Here is an 18,215-nt window from a genome sequence, read left to right as displayed (position 1 = left end):
AGCCTCCATATTTTTGAGATCTTTCTGACTTTCATGTTGTGATTGAGTTCTAGTTTCAAAGCATTGTGGTCTGATAATATGCAGGGAATGATCCCAATCTTTTGGTACCGGTTGAGACATGATTTGTGACCTAGAATGTGATCTATTCTGGAGAATGTTCCATGGGCACCTGAGAATAATGTGTACTCTGTTGCTTTGGGATGGAATATTCTGAATATAACTGTGAAGTCCATTTGGTCCAGTGTGTCATTTAAAGCCTTTATTTCCTCGTTGATCTTTTGCTTAGATGATCTGTCCATTTCAGTGAGGGGGTGTTAAAATCCCCCACTATTATTTTATTATCATCAATGTGTTTCTTTGCTTTTGTTATTAATTGCCTTATATAATTGGCTGCTCCCATGTTAGGGGCATAGATATTTACAATTGTTAGATCTTCTTGTTAGATAGACCCCTAAGTATGATATAGTGTCCTTCCTCATCTCTTATTATAGTCTTTGGTTTAAAATCTAATTTGTCTGATATAAGGATTGCAACCCCAGCTTTCTTTTGGTGTCCATTAGCATGGTAAATGATTTTTCCACCCCCTCACTTTCAATCTGGGGGTGTCTTTGGGTCTAAAATGAGTCTCTTGCAGACAGCATATCGATGGGTCTTCTTGTTTTCTTATCCAATCTGATACCCTGTGTCTTTTGACTGGGGCATTTCGCCCATTTACATTCAGGGTAACTATTGAAAGATATGAATTTAGTGCCATTGTATTGCCTGTAAGGTGACTGTTACTGTATACTGTCTGTGTTCCTTTCTGGTCTATGTTACTTTTAAGCTCTCTCTTTGCTTAGAGGACACCTTTCAATATATCTTGTAGGGCTGGTTTCGTGTTTGCAAATTTCTTTAGTTTTTGTTTGTCCTGGAAGCTTTTTATCTCTCCTTCTATTTTTGATGACAGCCTACCTGGATATAGTATTCTTGGCTTCATGTTTTTCTTACTTAGTGATCTGAATATATCATGCCAGTCCTTTCTGGCCTGCCAGATCTCTGTGGATAGGTCTGTTCCAATCTAATGTTTCTACCATTGTAGGTTACAGATCTCTTATCCTGAGCTGCTTTCAGGATTTTCTCTTTATCTCTGAGACTCCTAAGTTTCACTATTAGATGTCGGGCTGTTGACCGAATTTTACTGATTTTGAGGAGTTTCTCTGTGCCTCCTAGATTTTAATGCCTGTTTCCCTCCCCAAATTAGGGAAGTTCTCTGCTATAATTTGTTCCAATATACCTTCTGCCCCCCTCTCTCTTTCTTCTTCCTCTGGAATCCCAATTATTCTAATATTATTTCCTCTTATGGTATCACTTATCTCTCGAATTCTACCCTCGGAATCCAATAGTTGTTTATCTTTCTTTTTCTCAGCTTCTTTATTTTCCATCATTTGGTCTTCTGTATCACTAATTCTCTCTTCTGCCTCATTTATCCTAGCAGTTAGAGCCTCCATTTTTTATTGCACTTCATTAATAACCTTTTTGATTTTGACTTGGTTAGATTTTTGTTCTTTTATTTCTCCAGAAAGGGTTTCTCTAATACCTTCCATGCTTTTTTCAAGCCCAGCTAGTATCTTAAAATCATCATTCTGAACTCTAGTTCTGACATCTTACTAATGTCCATATTGATTAGGTCCCTGGCAGTCAGTACTGCCTCTTGTTCTTTTTTTTTGAGGTGATTTTTTCATCTTGTCATTTTGTCCAGAGAAGAATAGATGAATGAGAGAACAAAATGCTAACAGGGTAACAATGACCCCAGAAAAATATACACTAAACAAATCAGAATTGACCTGAGACCAGGGGAAAAGAAAAAGAAAGAAAGAAAAAGGAAAAAAAGAAAGAAAAAGATAAAAACAAACAAACAAATAAACAAACAAATAAAACAGAATATGATCAAATATGATCAGGCTGGTACATAGATCAGTGCCACACACTAGAGTTTGGGCGTATTTTGGTCTGTTGGAAGAAAGTGCCTCCCAAAATTTTAAAGAAAGGAAAACTTATATATGTACAAAAATAAGGGTAAATGTGATGAAGGGATGGAATATGATTGTAAAGATGAAAATTATAAAAGATTTTATAAAAGGAATTGATAAGAAGTTGGTTGAAAAAAGAAAGAAGAGGATTAAAAAAAAAAAGAGAGAATGTGATCAGGCAGGAGACTAGAACAAAGCCATACACTAGAGATTTAGGGTATATTTTGGTCTGTTAGAAGAAATTGCATCCCAAAATTTTAAAGAGAGAACAACTTATATATATATATATATACCAAAAATAAGGTTAACTACTATGAAGGGATAGAATATGACTCTAAAAATGAAAAATAAAAAAGATTTTTTAAAAAAGGGATTGATAAGATGTTGTTTGAAAAAGGGAAAAAGGAAAATTCAAAAAAAAAAAAAAGAAAAAGAAAGTTAAAAAAATTCTTAGAAAGACTAAAGAATCATGGTAAAAAAGCCATGAGTTCTATGTGCAGTATTCCCCTAGCTCTGGAGTTCTGCCATTCTCATTGATCAGTAAACTTGGTCTTGGCTGGCTGTTCTTGCTGATCTTCTGGGTGAAGGGCCTGTTGCTGTGGTTCCCAAATGTCTTTGCGGGAGGTGGAATTGCCTCGCCCTTGCCTTGTCTGGGCTAAGTAATCTCTCGGGTTTGCTCTCAGGAGCTTTTGTTCCCTGCAAGCTTTCAGTACAGCTTTGGAAGATGAGAGTGAAAATGGTGGCCTCCCAATCTCCACCCCGGAGGAGCCGAGAGCTCAAGACCCCACTCCTCAGTGAGCTCCCAGAGAAAAGCAGTCAATCACTCCCGTCTCATTGGTCTCCGGCCGCATTCCATGCTCACCTGGCCTGTGACTGAGCATTTCTACCTCTGGCACCTGACTCGAGTCTCCCAACCCAGCATATCCCTGCGGTGTGCTCCTGCACCATTCCTCCTGGGGGAGGAATGGGAGTCTCCCCGGATCTGCCACTTGTTGGGTCCCTGCTGGAAGAGCAGTGGCCTGACTGTGCTGCAGATCACGGTTTATGGCAACCCCGAGCTGAGAGCCCACTCCTTAGCTCTGTCTCTGCAGCTGGCTTCCCCGCCCCGATAGCTGGGAGCTCTGCTGCAGTCAGGCACCCCCGGTCTTTCTGTGACCCTGAGGGTCCTGAGACCATACTGTCCCAGAAGGGTTCCACCCCTCGCTTAGCCACTGGAGCTATGTCCCTCAGCAGAGCCAACTTCTAAAAGTTCCGATTTTGTGCTCCGCTGCTCTGTCACTTGCCAGTAGCAGGTGACGGAGGCCCCTCCCCTGCCATCTATCTTCCTGAATATGGCCTCGGATTCACTTCTCCACATGTCCTATCTTACAGAAAGTGGTCGCTTTTCTGTCCAGAGAGTTGCTGCTATTCTTTTCTTCGATCTCCTGTTGAGTTTGTAGGTGTTCAGAATGCTTTGATCCCTATCTAGCTGAATTCTGGGACTGGACAAAATTTAGGTCTCCTACTCCTCCACCATCTTGCTCCTCCCCCCTTTGTAATTTTCTTTTAAAAAATAAAATTCACATTTTACTTAAATTAAAATACATTGTAAAAAATTTTTTTCACCAAAAATAATAGCAATGATTTTTATATTTTTCCTATATAAGCCACAAAATTCCTACTTTTCTCAAGGTGATTCTTATAAATCAAGAAAAGGTAGTAGATATGGTAATGTAAAGAAAACAAATAGACAGCCAGTATCCTTGGCCTCTGATTCTATCCTGACCATGAATAAAAGCAGTGAATGTACACTCACTAGAAAGCTTTTGACTCAGTTAAGATATAAATCAACAAATGAATGTAAATAGCAACCATATGTGGAATGAGTGGATTACTTTCCATTTAAACTTCAATTTCTCTTTATACTCACTTAATGGAGAAAAAAAATCTACATTGAAACCTCTGGTGAACTCACAGTTTCTTCTACTTGTTGATAATTTCCTTAATTGTCCACTAGAATTTTTCTTAGTATATTTAAACAAAACAAAGCAAAAACAATTCGCCCTGGGCAATGTCTTTTGTTTCAGTTTATTTCAGGAAACAAAGTGGATTTGAGATTAAGTGTAGGTAAAGCAGCCTATAATATATACAACTTATTAACACTTACCACCCATGTTATGGTCAGCTCTCGGTTGCTCCCCCCACCACCTCCTACATCTGAAGGAGCCACATTCGGTGCTGAAACAAACAAACAAATGAAACAATGAAAAATTAGGTTATGTAATTTTTTTGTGGTTCTAGAGTTCTTATTCACTACAAAAACCATGAATTTTTTCTTTCACTGGGAAAGACAAGCTGTACACATGATCTGCTCAGTTATAATAACAATGCCTCATAGTAACTGTAATATGTATATAATGTATTTTACTGCCAAGACAAACATTGATTCAGTGCCATAGGAAAGTGTGGGTTTTCTTCAGTAATTGGTAACAAAGCAAATTTGCCCTCCCCCCCGACACATATTTTTTTTTCCCTTTGCCCTTTCATTTAATATGATTTTGAAAGATTAGATCCACTTTGTTGGGAAAATATTTCACAACTCTTACTTTTCAATCCTATGACCTTCTAATAATTTACTGTTGTGGTGTTAATTTTATGCTTTAACCTATAAATAACTGTTAAAGAGTGCCTGTCCACTAACATTGGATAAGGTTACCCCAAAATATCTGGAAATATTAGAAATCTAATATTGTTTCTGGTACTCTCACTTCCAGTTCCTAAATCTCTTCTAGAATTTTGCCCCATCAGGGGCGCCAACACTCCCACACTCCTATCTTCTATATCATCCTTCAGTTTTCAGTTATTCTATTGGATTCTACTCTGCAGTCTTATCTTTAAAAATTATCTGTAATATTGCCTTCCACTTACCCTCCATGCCATCAAACCCTTTCCTGTCACTGAACAGCAAAGAAGAACTGGTATATGGCTATTTTTTATGCTTCACTCCATAACTACTTTTTAACAACCCATAATCTGTTTTCTACTTCTTTGTATTACTGAAATCACTCTCTCGAAAATCACACAATTTCTTCTAACTGCCAAGTCCATTGGCGTCTTCTTTGTTTTTCTCGAAGTTATTGTCTCTCCTTGAAAGTCCTTCAGTATAGTCACTATGTCTTCCCAGATTTGCATCCTGTATCTTATAGGATGCCGTGTCTTATTGGATTTGCATCTAATTGGAGTTGTACAGATAGATAAACATAGTTTGTCCTGCACTGGAAGCACTTAGAGATCAGCTACTCAGCTATATGGATGGTGTGTGTTTTTACATACAACTGTTGTGGCTCAGTCTGAGATATCACTCCCAGATCTGTTAACATTTTAAAGAACATATGAAAGATGAGTTATTCCTTGATTCCCCAGATCCTTCCCGATAGGAAATAGTCATGCCTTCCTCAGAGTGCTCAAAGCAATGCATCCATTTACTAAGCTGCAGAACCCAACAAATAATTGTGATTCAAAGATAAATACTTCACAACCTCCCCTATGTTAACCATGTAAATTCTTTGTTGAATAAGGTACATTAATTGCACAGAAACAAAAAACATGTATGGTTTTCTTTATGTCTATAAACCATATGATGATTTCCATTTCTGATTAAGAGTTAATATGAATTTGAGAGATTTTATTTTACTATTCAACTATCGCCACATAAGTGTTAGAAATAAAAATTGAGTGCACAGAGGTGTTAAAAGATAATTGTAGCACTTTAGATAAAATACATATTGAAGGCTGGATATTAAAATAACTCTTGGAAACCCTTTAAACGCCATAACTCATATTCTGAAGTTAAAACTCTACATGCTACAAGAAACAAGAAACAAAGAACATGTTGTTTTATAATCAATGAATAAATCAAATTTTGTGTGTTTAACTCCAAGTACAAGTATTTTGGTCACAGGCAAATAATTTCAAAAATAACTAGAATAATTTATTATACTGTAATTTGTTGAATCAAATATTGCTTTCATCAGGTCAAGTATTATTTGCCAAAACATTTCACTGTTATCCTTTTCATTATAATCAATACTAGCCTTTTTATTTAGAACAGAGCTAAAAATGGAATATGTTTATGTTAGATTGAATTTTTTTCCATTTCATAATGTTTATTTTAAGCTCTTTTAACATGCTTCAGTAAGTAAGTCGAGACTGACTTGCTCTTCAAAGAATATTCACTGAGCTCATAATGCTAAAATAAAAGGCAGTAATGAAGGTACTGTACCTCCTAATAGAGTGTTTTGTACCTTAGGTTAATTATTGACTTAATGTCCTCCATTTAGCTTTGAATGTTCAGTTGTAGCTTTGGCAGTTATGGGACCTTTTTTCTCAGGTGGAATTGAAATATGACCTACATATCTGACAAGAATCTGAGCACCTAGGTGCTCTATATTTGCATTCAGCCTTGTATGAACAGGAAGACTTGGGCAAATCATGATTCCTTTCAGGGAAGTAAATCACTCTAAGCACAAGGCAGCTTATTCAACTTTTGGATCCAAAGTAATTTAACAGTGAACGAACTAAACTTTCTTTTAACTATAAATCATTCAAAAGATTTTAATAAATTATTCAGGAAAAATACAAAATTATTGAATTAATCATAAATAAACAATATATTATTTTACTGTGAAAGGTTAAAAATAGGGAGTTTTTATATTTGTCCTTCTGCCATGAGTTCAGTCTAAGTGATTCCCTAATGAGGTTTAGAAGAGTGCTTCTGTATTTCAATCACAGACCTAAAAATTATTTAAAAAGAATGTCACGATTATTCTTTCAGTTTATGAAAACAAAGCCAGTTTTACTTTTAGATTTGAAAGCTTAGGTAATTTGCATATAGGTACCTATTTGAGCTTTGGATTTTTATTTAACAGTATAGAAATGGGTTTGCAACAAATCCTAAACTGTGAATATCATGGAGTATTTGAAGAAAGGCCCTGACCCAAAATAAACTGTTGACTACTTGGTTCTTGTTAATTATTGCTTAACTTGTAGAGCCATTTTTACAGAAATAAAGTTACCATGAATGTAACTTTCCATTTTAATTTGCATCAAAATTTCATTGTGATTTAAAACCAAATTTTTAGGAAGAGATTCAAGTGGTTATAAATGTAATGCTCTAGAATCTAGAACACCAAAGGAATTAAAGTACAGATTAACATCTTACATCTGCTTTTATTCTACTTTTAAATATATATTCTTTCTGATTAGCTGTTAGCAAAATCAAATGAACTGCACAATACTTGGATATTCAAATGAGAGGAGTTATTTGTAACCCTTATGATCTCCTGTTCTGCTGGTGGAACAGATGGCTAACATTCCTGATGCATCTACCATGTTAAACTGATGTTCTTTCCATAGTAGGTAAAAAGCAATACAGGGTCCGAGATAGTTCATAAAAATATTAACGTCTTAGGCTCTTATCAAGCTGAAATTGTAGGTCTGTTTATTAATCTAGGCTTTGATCTTAAACAGGAATTTTAAACAAGTGGTAGAGTAAATCTATTAACTGCTCAACAGAATGATAATATAAGAATAAGTCATCTGAGGAAATGCTCACAGAAAAGACTGCTACAAACTGAAGTAATCATAATGCACAGTGAACTTATTATGAAGAACTCAAACCAAACACACACTACTTGTTTAAATTAAGTAAAAGAATTAAAACTTCCTAGTGTCTCCCTCTCAGTGTATTAAAAACAAAAGCATCTAAGGCACATGTGAACTTTGTTTTCAAATAAAACAAGTTACGACTGATAATGGGTTCTTCTAAATCACAATGTGCAAACATCACGGTGGCTTTGATCGCTGCTTCTCTTTTCATCCTCCAGAGCCACCATGTTACCCTTCTTGTTCCTCCCTTTTTCTTCTACAAATAATTCTGTAGCCACTAAGGATCACAACATAAATGGAATCTGATTCCAGGCCTGAAGATGCATTTTCTTTAATATAGCAACAAGTAAATATGTACAACCAGTTTTAATTCAATGTGTTAAATATCCCTAATTTGTGAAAGTTTGCTGAATGAATGAAGAAGCCCAGCTTAATAAGAGACTCATCTAGAACATAGAAATGATTTTTACATACCACACCTAACTGGATACTCAGATCAGCACTTTGAAAAAGTATACAGAGAAGTAGCTTTATCCTCTTTCGACAGGTAAGGCAAAGGAATCCCAAAAGAAGTTACTTAGCTAGCCAGGTCACACTGTTTACATGTAGAGAAGCTATAGCTTTAACACAGGCCCCCTCGTGGCTGAAAAATCTATACTTTTTGCTACTTTTAAAAAAGATTTATCTCTTTTATTACTAATGATAGCAACTAAATTTAACAGTACCTTGCTAGCTACAAAATATGCTCTTAGCACCATTTCCCACCTTTATCAAATATAATTAAAAAATTAAAAATAAAACTAAATAAAAGAGAATAGCTTCATTAGAAAGGAAATTAAAGCTCTATACAAAGGATGAAAGTGCCGATTCTTATATCATTTTTTTTCTCTTTTCCTTCTTAGGTTGAATCTGCATCAATAAATGCCAAAGCTTTCAAAACAAACCCAAATGCACCATTTTAGGATATCAACTCACCAAGTGCACCTGCAGATCCATTAGCTATGCGGGTATGTCTTATAATGACACATTACTTTGAAAGATGCTTTTGTTATCTCTTTCTTACAGTTAAAATTAAATGGGCTACAATGAATTACAAACACATCTTCTAATTCTTCATTTGGGACCATCCATTTTATAATGCACTTGTCTGAATCCAAAGAATATATGCAACTGTGCAGTGCGATCTTAACATTAAGTAATTGGACAGATAAGGGCATGTGCTGCATTAGATAATGTTGTGCCTTTCAATCAGCATAATGAGGTGCAGGGGCAACCTTTCCATCAAATGGGAACCAGGCTTTATCCCACATAACATATGCTGGCATCTCTTAGAGTTGTTATAATGGTACATGACAAGACAAACATCCCCTTGTTTTGAAAAAGTATTTTTATTTTTTTGTAAGAATGAACAATATGTCTAATTTTATGCATATTAAATTCTCAAAAAACAGGATGAAAAGAAAAACAACATTTAAAGAGATATTCTGTTGAATTTTATTATAGTAAATATATAAAATTCTTCCTCTAAGATGATTAGAAATTACATGAAATTACGAATCTCTAGGCTTATAAAAAAATGGAAATATATTGCCAAATGAGGTGATCAATTACAGAGTAGACACTATTTTCTTATAAGCATATTAAAGTTTAAAATGAGAATTAGAAGCATCATAAATAAATTTTATTCAGCAAATATTATTCACTAGACAGTACTAACTGCTCTCCTTACATCTTTTTAATCATAAAAAATAATACAGAATAAATGATTTCCATTTAGACATGAGAAAACTAAGGCTCAGAGGGGTTAAATAATCTGCCACTAATCAAAGGTTTTAAATGATGGCACCAAAATTTTACTGAAATAGTGTTCTCAACTTCAATACAGTCCTTTTAGAAAGTGTTTTAGGAGCAGAGCTTTTAGAATTAGAAAGTCCTGGATTTGAATCCCAGCTCTGCTTCACATTAGCTAGGCTGTAATCTTAACTTCCTTGTCCGTAAAATTAGGGATAACAATACCAGTTTCATGAAGTTATTGTGGGAATTAAGTGGAGCAATGCAAATAGGAAGCTTAGCACTGTGTCTGATAATATATAGCAGGTGCTGAAATGCTGGTAGCTATAAAAGTTGATTAATATAAGACCCTACAATTTTTCTTATGAAAGATTAATGAATGTGTTAAAGGTTATAGGAGTTATTTTTGCACAATAGAAATGAATGAATCATCTCATTATATCACTAGAGGGCTGTACCTTGCATTGGGACCAAGACTGTTATCACTTTGTAGGTCTGTTTGTTTTGGCTCTGAAGGCTCTCAAAGGAAGTTGTTTTCTAAGCACACTAGAGAATTAATTCATTTACAAAATACCATTTGAGCAAATACAACATAAAAGGCAATGCTTAAAAAAGGTGATGCCAAAAATTTGTTGGTTGAAAGAAACAATCCAACAAAAAACAACTTTTTCCCAACATTTCTAAGGGTAAGAAGACCCTGAGGTTGAAAAGTCTTCAGAGTTACATACAAACTGTTGGTGATAAGTATATCAAAAGGATCCTGATCTTCTAAATATGATATTAAATATAAATTATATTCATAGACTGAGATTCAAAAACCAGATTGAATCTTTCTCTTAGACACTTTTTGTTGTTATTCCTAAAATCATATTATTTATGATATCATCAATTAAATAATTAATCAGTTATGTATTAATTAAATATGATATCATCAATTAATTAATTATTTCTACTTTGAGATAAAAAAAGATCTTGAAATAATTCTTTCCAGATGATCAAGCTATGTATACCAAATCAGTCATTTTCTGAGATTAAATAATTAAGATATTGTTTGTATCAGAATTCCTAGGAGAGGGGAAAGTCTACACCTATCACCAATGCCAGAGAAAGTACCCTCCCTCTCCTATGAAGAATTTTGTACTTCAAAATATGTGTTCAGATTAAGTTTTAGTTCTATATCATGTTAGTTGAGAGATAATGGAAAGTTAATCAAGCTCAATGAGATTTAAAAAGAGCCCATAGGGCGCCTGGGTGGCTCAGTTGGTTAAGCGTCTGACTTCGGCACTGGTAATGATCTCGAGTCCCGCACTGGGCTCCCTGCTCTGCACGGAGACTGATTCTCCCTCTGCCTCTCATTCTCTGTCTCTCATGAATAAATGAATAAAATCTTTAAAAAATAAAAATAAAAAAGACCCATGTTTCAGTTATAATTTTTTAACTGAAATAAGTTTACTTAGGCATAAATTTAATCATTTAATTTTATTTTTGCAATTTTATTTTGAAAATGAATACTTGTTAAATCAAATCAAGTGCAAGATCTCTCAGCATGAAATTATGTGGTTAAAACCACCAGTCAGATCACGCCCATGTTCCTTTTTATTTTTGTCTTTCAAGAAAGGGCAACTGCGTTCAGTCCATCATACTGAAGTTTCTATTAAAAACATAAGTGGGGGCGCCTGGGTGGCTCAGTCATCAAGTGTCTGCCTTCCGCTCAGACTCTCCCCCCTGGGATCCTGGGATCGAGCCCCACACCAGGCTCCCTGCTTGGCGGGGAGCCTGCTTCTCCCTCTCCCACTCCCTCTGCTTGTGTTCCCTAGCTCATTGTGTCTCTCTCTGTCAAATAAATAAATAAAAACTTTAAAAAATAATAATAAAAAAATAAAAACCAAACACAAGAATCCTGGCTATCTGGTATCTGTGTTCTATAAAGCTTCAACTTATATTACCTCCCTATACTAGTGAGATTCCTGTGAGGTGAGAAAAAAATAACAGTTGTATTCATTTCGTGGGTGGATATACCAAAACAAAAAAAAAATTAGTATTTAGTCATATCTAGTTCCATAGTTAAGGATGAAATCTAAACTTCTACTAGAACACTAATAAACTTTTATATAAATAGGCATTTTTAGAGTCTTGCTTGAGACACCACCTGTAAGAGAGAAAGCTCAATATATGAGAAGTGTCAAACGGATCTGGATTTGAACTGAGTCTTGCAAGTAGCTACATTCATTCAACACTATTTACTGTCTGTGAGTCTACTGCCCATTAATGAACACTGAATTAAATTACCTACTTTAAAATATTATTATAGGAATTAACTGAAATATGTGTGAAAATAGTGTGGCTCAGTACTTCAGGGTTTATTTTCTCCCTTTATTACAGAATCATCATTTGTATCTGGTAAATAATGTAGTAAACCACAGGGAACTTGAAGATAGTTTATTGATGGCAGTTCTGTGAATAACTTGGCTTTAAAAACTAAGACATTTGCGTTCATCATTCTGTTTAGATGTTAGGCCAAGAAATTGAAGAAGCCAGAAATGTGGATTAGTGATATTAAGATATCATAGAAGAATTTTAACAGCAGTCTGTCATCCTTTTAAAATCTTTTCTCCCAAATAAAGCACTGAACCTTGGCAAGGCATAATAAAAATAAACTCAGAGATCCTACAAAACATTTTCTTTTTCATAGACAAGGAATAATAAAAAAGAGCTATTATTAGAATCAGAACAATATTTTTGCCTGGTAATGCAGGGGAAAAGGAAAATAGAGCTGAGTACTTCTACTAAAGACTATTTAAATGGACTTGGTATTTAGCATAAAAATATGATTCTAAATTGGAAGAACATCCAAGGCTGAGCAGTGATAAAAGAGCATATTTAGAGTCACACCTCATATTAAAAGAACACATTACAGCTATTACTCAGAAACGCTATGACTCCCCAAGCGATATAGATCTGAGAAGTTCTCATCCCATTCTCTCTACTCCCTACTCAACTTACCCTCCCTGACCATATCCCATGGCCACTCAGTTATAAATGTCTTTGAGTGACATGCAAAATTGTGAACCTTCTAAATCACAGGATCTGCTTAATTAAGACTCTGCCTGGTTAAGATTCAGAATTTACATGAAAGTTTATATTCTAAATACCAACTTCATTTTAGGGGTCCCTAGTGGAATATGCAGTGATTTCTATTTACCTCTTTCCTTACATTAATTATGTAAAAATATTCTTAAACTTCATATTTCCTTTTTTTTATTTTTGACTGTCTTGACACAGAGTACACACACCTGTGTGAAATACATACACACATTTTTTAGATGAGTCACTTACCTCAGAGCATTATTTATTTCAAAATACATTCAGCTATATATTAAAGTGGCACTGTATTCATAAACCTTTTAAATTTTAAAAAGTTTTTTCAACATACCAGCACCATCTGTTTTAATTTTGTTTGATGGTATACTGGGTTCTCCTATACCCAAAGTATTGGTTGCTACCACACGAAATTCGTACTCCATCCATGGGATTAAATCCACTGCTCTTGCTGCCTCCATATTTCCTTCAATGATTGGAGGATCTAAACAAAATGAATATTAAACAGAGAATATTAGTTGGATAACATCAATTTTATAATCTCCCATTTTTATTTTATTATTTTGAGAAAATAGCACATATTCCATTGAGTTGAAATAAAAATACAAACTTGAAATGACAAAATGTTAAGTTCAAGAGAGTAAGCAGAGAGATCATAAATAAATAATAAACTAGAAAAAGTGATATGCATATGAATCATCTATTTCATAAACCTATGATAGTCAGATAGTGAAATTCTATACTTCTATCAAGCTCCCAGGTCATGCTTTTGCTGCTAATCTCTGGGCTCCATCTTGAATAGCAAGAAGCTATATTCTCAAGGTAGAATCTAGAAAGACTTACTGAGGCAAGTGTATAATTGGGCCGTTAAAAATTTTATGGACTGCCACTGATGTTGCATATGGGTAGTGAATGATTTATTACTAGTGTACCTCTATGTTTATACCCTTTTTTAGTTGGTTTTGTACATTTTTACCCAAATTATTTGGGGCAATGATAATAAATGTTATGATAGTTTATTAAGATTTATTAAGTACTTCTCATAATTCATGCTTCTAAGTAATAAAAAGATTACAAATTATGGGTAGGATATGATCCAAGATTGCTTATTGCATTGAGATATGATAAAACATACAACAAAGGCAGAACTATCCAGTATTTTAAGCTCTCTTAAAATATTTCCACATGTGTTTTTAATAACTAATCTACACATACATGTGCATGTAAATACTTGTACATCACTTATTTGGAAAATTTTTTCCTTCAGGTTTGTCTATGACTCATCATCTTATTTAGGGAATTTTTTTCTGTCAATGCAGACCATGAATATCTAGCTTTTCAAGGTGCTGTACCCGTCTCCACAATAAATGCTAAGGGTCCTAGTGTCCAGTTTCTGCCTTTGAACAAATACCTGTGTGGCTCACACCATGCCATGCCTCACCCTACCACAATTTTAACTCTCCTGGACACAAATTTTGCCATCTTTTCTCTTATTTTGTTATGAACTTGTTCTCTACATTTGACATATATTTTTTACTTTCTGATTAAAAGTTAGGCTTTACCTTCTCATGTTTTGATTCTGCTATTTCCTATTTTTTCCACCCTTCCCTCACACCAAATCAGAATTTGCCTTACTTCATATACCAAGGGACTTCTTTTAGGTAGTTGGAGGAAGGAAGGTGAAGTTTTAGTTTGTAAAGGGCTCTTCGTAAAGAAAGGGGAAAAATACAGCTGGATGTTGTGACACTGGGTAGGGTGGTCCCTCTTCCCTTCTAGAGACCTTCAAATAATTTTGATCCTCCTATGAGAAGGTAAGCTTTTATAATAATGGGTTGAATTGTGCCTACCGAAAAGTTTTATCTATGCCCAAATTACTAGAACCTGTGAATGCAACTTATTGGAAAAATAGTCTTTGTATAACCTTTCAAGTTTAAGACTGGAATTATGTTAAGGATCTTGGGTTAAGATCATGCTGGATTATCCAGGTGAGCCGTAAATCCAGTGACAAGTGTCCGTATAAGAGAAACACAGAGGGGAGAAATACGTAGAACAGGAAGCTGCAATGTGACCACAGAGGCAGAAGTTGAAGTGTTGTGATCACAAGCCAAGGAATATCTGGAGCCACCATAAGCTGGGAGAAGTAAGGAATGAATTGTTCCCTATAGCCTTTGGAGAGGGTGCAGACTTGCCAACACCTCGATTCTGGATTGTGGCCTCCAGAACCATGAGAGACTAAATTTCTGTTGTTTTAAGCAACCAATTTGTTACAGCAGCCCTAGGAAACGAATATAGGGTTTTAAAATCAGAAGTTGATGAAACTATTTATGAGTTTGTGATCTTATAAGTCTGGGGGCCTAAGTAAAAACATACAGTAGAAGGCTTAAGGAGGTAGTCCGATCTCTCCCCCTCTTTCCTATGCTGCAAAATCCCAGCACCGTTTAAATGCCTGAAGATGCTTGTTGGAAGCACTCCAACAAGCCAAGCACTCTCTTGACAAGGGTATGGTATTCTCATGATGGTCAAGGCTACCCCAGGCTTTTTCAAGCAGTTAGGCAGTCAACAGATATGGGCAAGTGTAGGTTGGGTCAAAACAAGAAGAACCAGATGGGTGTGCAGTAGAAGCTGCAGCTGATAGATTGATTTTTGAGCACATGTGAGGATCCAATATGAAAATATCCCCAAATAAATGGAAGATCAGGTGTATGTTCAAAGACTAGAAAATCGTTGACTGACCACAGAAAATATTTGGAGGAAAGGTAAAGAAGGAAAAGTCAATGGGGCTTCTTTTGTGGTGGGCTTGGATTGCAGGTGAAGTTGTCAGTCCCTTGATTTTAAAGACTGAGATGAAGAAAGGAAGAATATGCAAAAAGCCTTGGAGTCACTACCATTAGGTAAATACCAGTAAGAAACCATTGGCTCAGGGATGCAAACAATTCTCTCAGGAGGGGAAACAAGAAGTGGATGGTAGAGAGATGGACTTCTAGAACGTACCTTATGAATAGTTAGGAAATAATTTGATACCTGTAAGCTAAGGATAACATTCTCTACCAGGATTGCTAAAAGCATGAAAAGTGCTCTTTTTAGAATAAAACCAATTATAATCATTCCTCTTAATATACATTAACATCAGAACTTATGAGAATATAAATATCCAAAACAAACATGTTTTGGTATAAATTTATAATACCCCCTAAAGAAAACCATCTATGAAAGAAGTAGGAATAACTTAGCAAAAAAAATGACTAACATTTTCATTTTAGAAAAATGTATCTAGAATTAGAAGTGGCTCTTCTATCTGGCCTGCTTTCCTTCCTCCAGATTGAGGCAGGACACTTGAACACCACATAATGAGAACAGGATTTAAGAGCTTGCTTTCTCCTTTACTGTTGCCTAGTTCCAATCTCGATGTAGGCATCCCACACTAAAAATATTTCTTCTGTTTCCCCCCCTTGTTTGTTCATTTGTGTACATACACATGTTTCTTCTACTTCTTATTTTGGAACTTCTCTGGGCCTAGTATACCTAGCATAGTGTTTTGCAAATAGTACTACTTATTAAATATTTGTAACAAATATAAATAATGTATAAATACAAAAGTTATGTTTATTTAGAGTAGACAATGTCTCGATGCAAGAAGTACAGCCTTGTGTATAACAATCACTTTACAGTCTCCTTCATCTCTAAATCATATAGGCTACTGGTGAAAGACAAAGAGGGCATTCCTTTACCTTGCCCCACCACAAAATAGCCAACACTCTATGGCTCTTATGCCTATATTCAGCCCATAAATTATCTTGTCAGAAAACACACCTTGTCTCAATCCACTTAATCCCTTTCCTACTCTAACTGTGAGTTGATCCGTTCTCCCCCACTGCTACTGTTTTACCTCTATTATACATTTTTGTTTATTTGGGCCTTAAATATCCTTATAAATGGATTTTTACCCCATGCCATCTTCCCCCTACTCCTTCAGTCCTGGTAGAACTATTGGATATGTTTTATTTTTCTAAAACCACCCACATAGAGAGTTTGGGAGCAGAGTTCAGCTTTGCTTTGGAAGCAGATTCATGCCCAAGCCAAATGGAGAACAGTCGGGAGCAGAGGGACTTTGTGTCCCCCCTCTTCAGCCAAGTTCTTTGCAATCCGTTTATTATTCCTAGAGTCAGAAAGAGAGGAGAGTACTTTGTACAACAGAGGCAAGTGCTAGAAATCAGGACTGGGGTCACAAGTTCCTGAGTTTTAAGTGGGTCAGTTTGGACTCAGGCCATTTTTATTCTACAGATAATTTCAACATGGAAAAATCAGATCTTAACTGTATAATGCCTGTCAGAGGCTTCTCTCTGTAAAAACAAAACAAAACAAAGCATATTGAGTATTAACCTGATTGTTATTTAAATGTTGGCTTTACTTGTGAGTGTAAATCTCAATCAAAGGGATATAGAGCAGGAGACATACTCCTTACTTTAAACACTCAGGTCAAAAGACCCTCTTGAGAAGGTCTTATTTTAACAACCAGCCATAAACAGTAATTCATAGATTTATTTGCAAATACTTTGAGTCCATAAGGCTCAGAATAAAATGATTTTAACTATTCTTTGGAGGAAAAGAGAAGCAAGCCTCATGGGTATCTTAAGGCCAATAATTCATACTGCTTTAGTTGCCTGGCAGCCATGTTAATGACACTCTGCCTTCAGACCACATGGACTAGCTGTTTGAAAAGCTTCAGAAATAGCCAGAATGACCGCAGGACTAAAAATAAAAAAATTGTTTCAAGAAAAACTGTAGGTAGTGTTATCCCACCTGTTCTAGATTCTTTGAAGTTGTCTAGTGAATCCTGGTATTTCCTTAGGATTTAAATACAACCAGGACCTTTAGCTTCTTCCCTCTCAATCCAAAACCCAAGTACTTGAAATTATCCAGAACCCACTCAGAGCTTCTAACTGATAAGGCAGGTCTGTGTTTGAGAAGGGAAAAGGGCATTTAAAAGCTTCTCACTGGCTCTGTGTTACCTTAGTGTCTCTAGACCCAACTCACAGGGCTTCTGGCAGAAGTTGACCAGATGCCATAGATTTGGCAAAGTTCTCTGCAGCAAAAGAGAAGCAAACTGTGCTCTGGCATCCCAGAAGATATGATTCATTGATTCTTCTCTAAGGAAAATTTGAATGTAGCCTCATAAAAAACCAGAAATCCATATTTGAAATAAGAACAACAAAAACTGAAGCTACAGAAAGGCAAAAAAGAGAAGAGCAAATTCTAAGAAGTACTCTATGATGAGCATAGTGGTCCCCCCCCCCCGTTTTTTAACCTATCAATGTGGCAAAGAATTAAAAAATACTAAGTAATAAGTAAAATATGGTAGACGAGATACTCATATACTGGTGGCAGGAATAAAAATTGTTTCTACCTTTCTACAGGGCAATTTTTTAGTATAGCTCATGGGTTTAGGCATGTTTACGCTAAATAATTTAACTTTGAAATGACTATTCTAAGGAAATAATCTAAAGTTCAGAGAAACATTTTTTGTGCTAAGATGTTAATTTGTAATTCTAGGTTTCCACATGACAGAATTTTCAATACAAAGATATTTTTCTTTTTCATTTTAGAGATCCTATCCCAGGTTGGGTCTCTCAATTGATCTCATAGCATGGTTTCTAGGCCTCTTTTTGTTCA

General features: G+C 35.4%; 1 protein-coding gene across 1 annotated transcript in view; it reads right to left on the bottom strand.

Moving 5' to 3' along the window:
• LOC148163733 (contactin-1-like) overlaps positions 1–18,215 on the bottom strand; it is a 146,636-nt gene that overhangs the window by 120,048 nt on the left and 8,373 nt on the right. The window contains exons 3-4 of the mRNA XM_088025713.1: positions 12,880–13,029; positions 4,156–4,226 (exon numbers count right to left, since the gene is read on the bottom strand). Of these exons, the coding sequence (XP_087881839.1) occupies positions 4,156–4,226; positions 12,880–13,029 (221 nt within the window). The remainder of the gene's footprint in view (positions 1–4,155; positions 4,227–12,879; positions 13,030–18,215) is intronic.

This window comes from Eumetopias jubatus, unplaced genomic scaffold (genome assembly GCF_037043125.1).
Source record: "Eumetopias jubatus isolate StellerSeaLion01/CBP00866 unplaced genomic scaffold, mEumJub1_p1.0 scaffold_8, whole genome shotgun sequence".
NCBI classification, from domain to species: Eukaryota; Metazoa; Chordata; class Mammalia; order Carnivora; family Otariidae; genus Eumetopias; species Eumetopias jubatus.
This window is presented reverse-complemented; position numbering and strand designations above follow the sequence as displayed.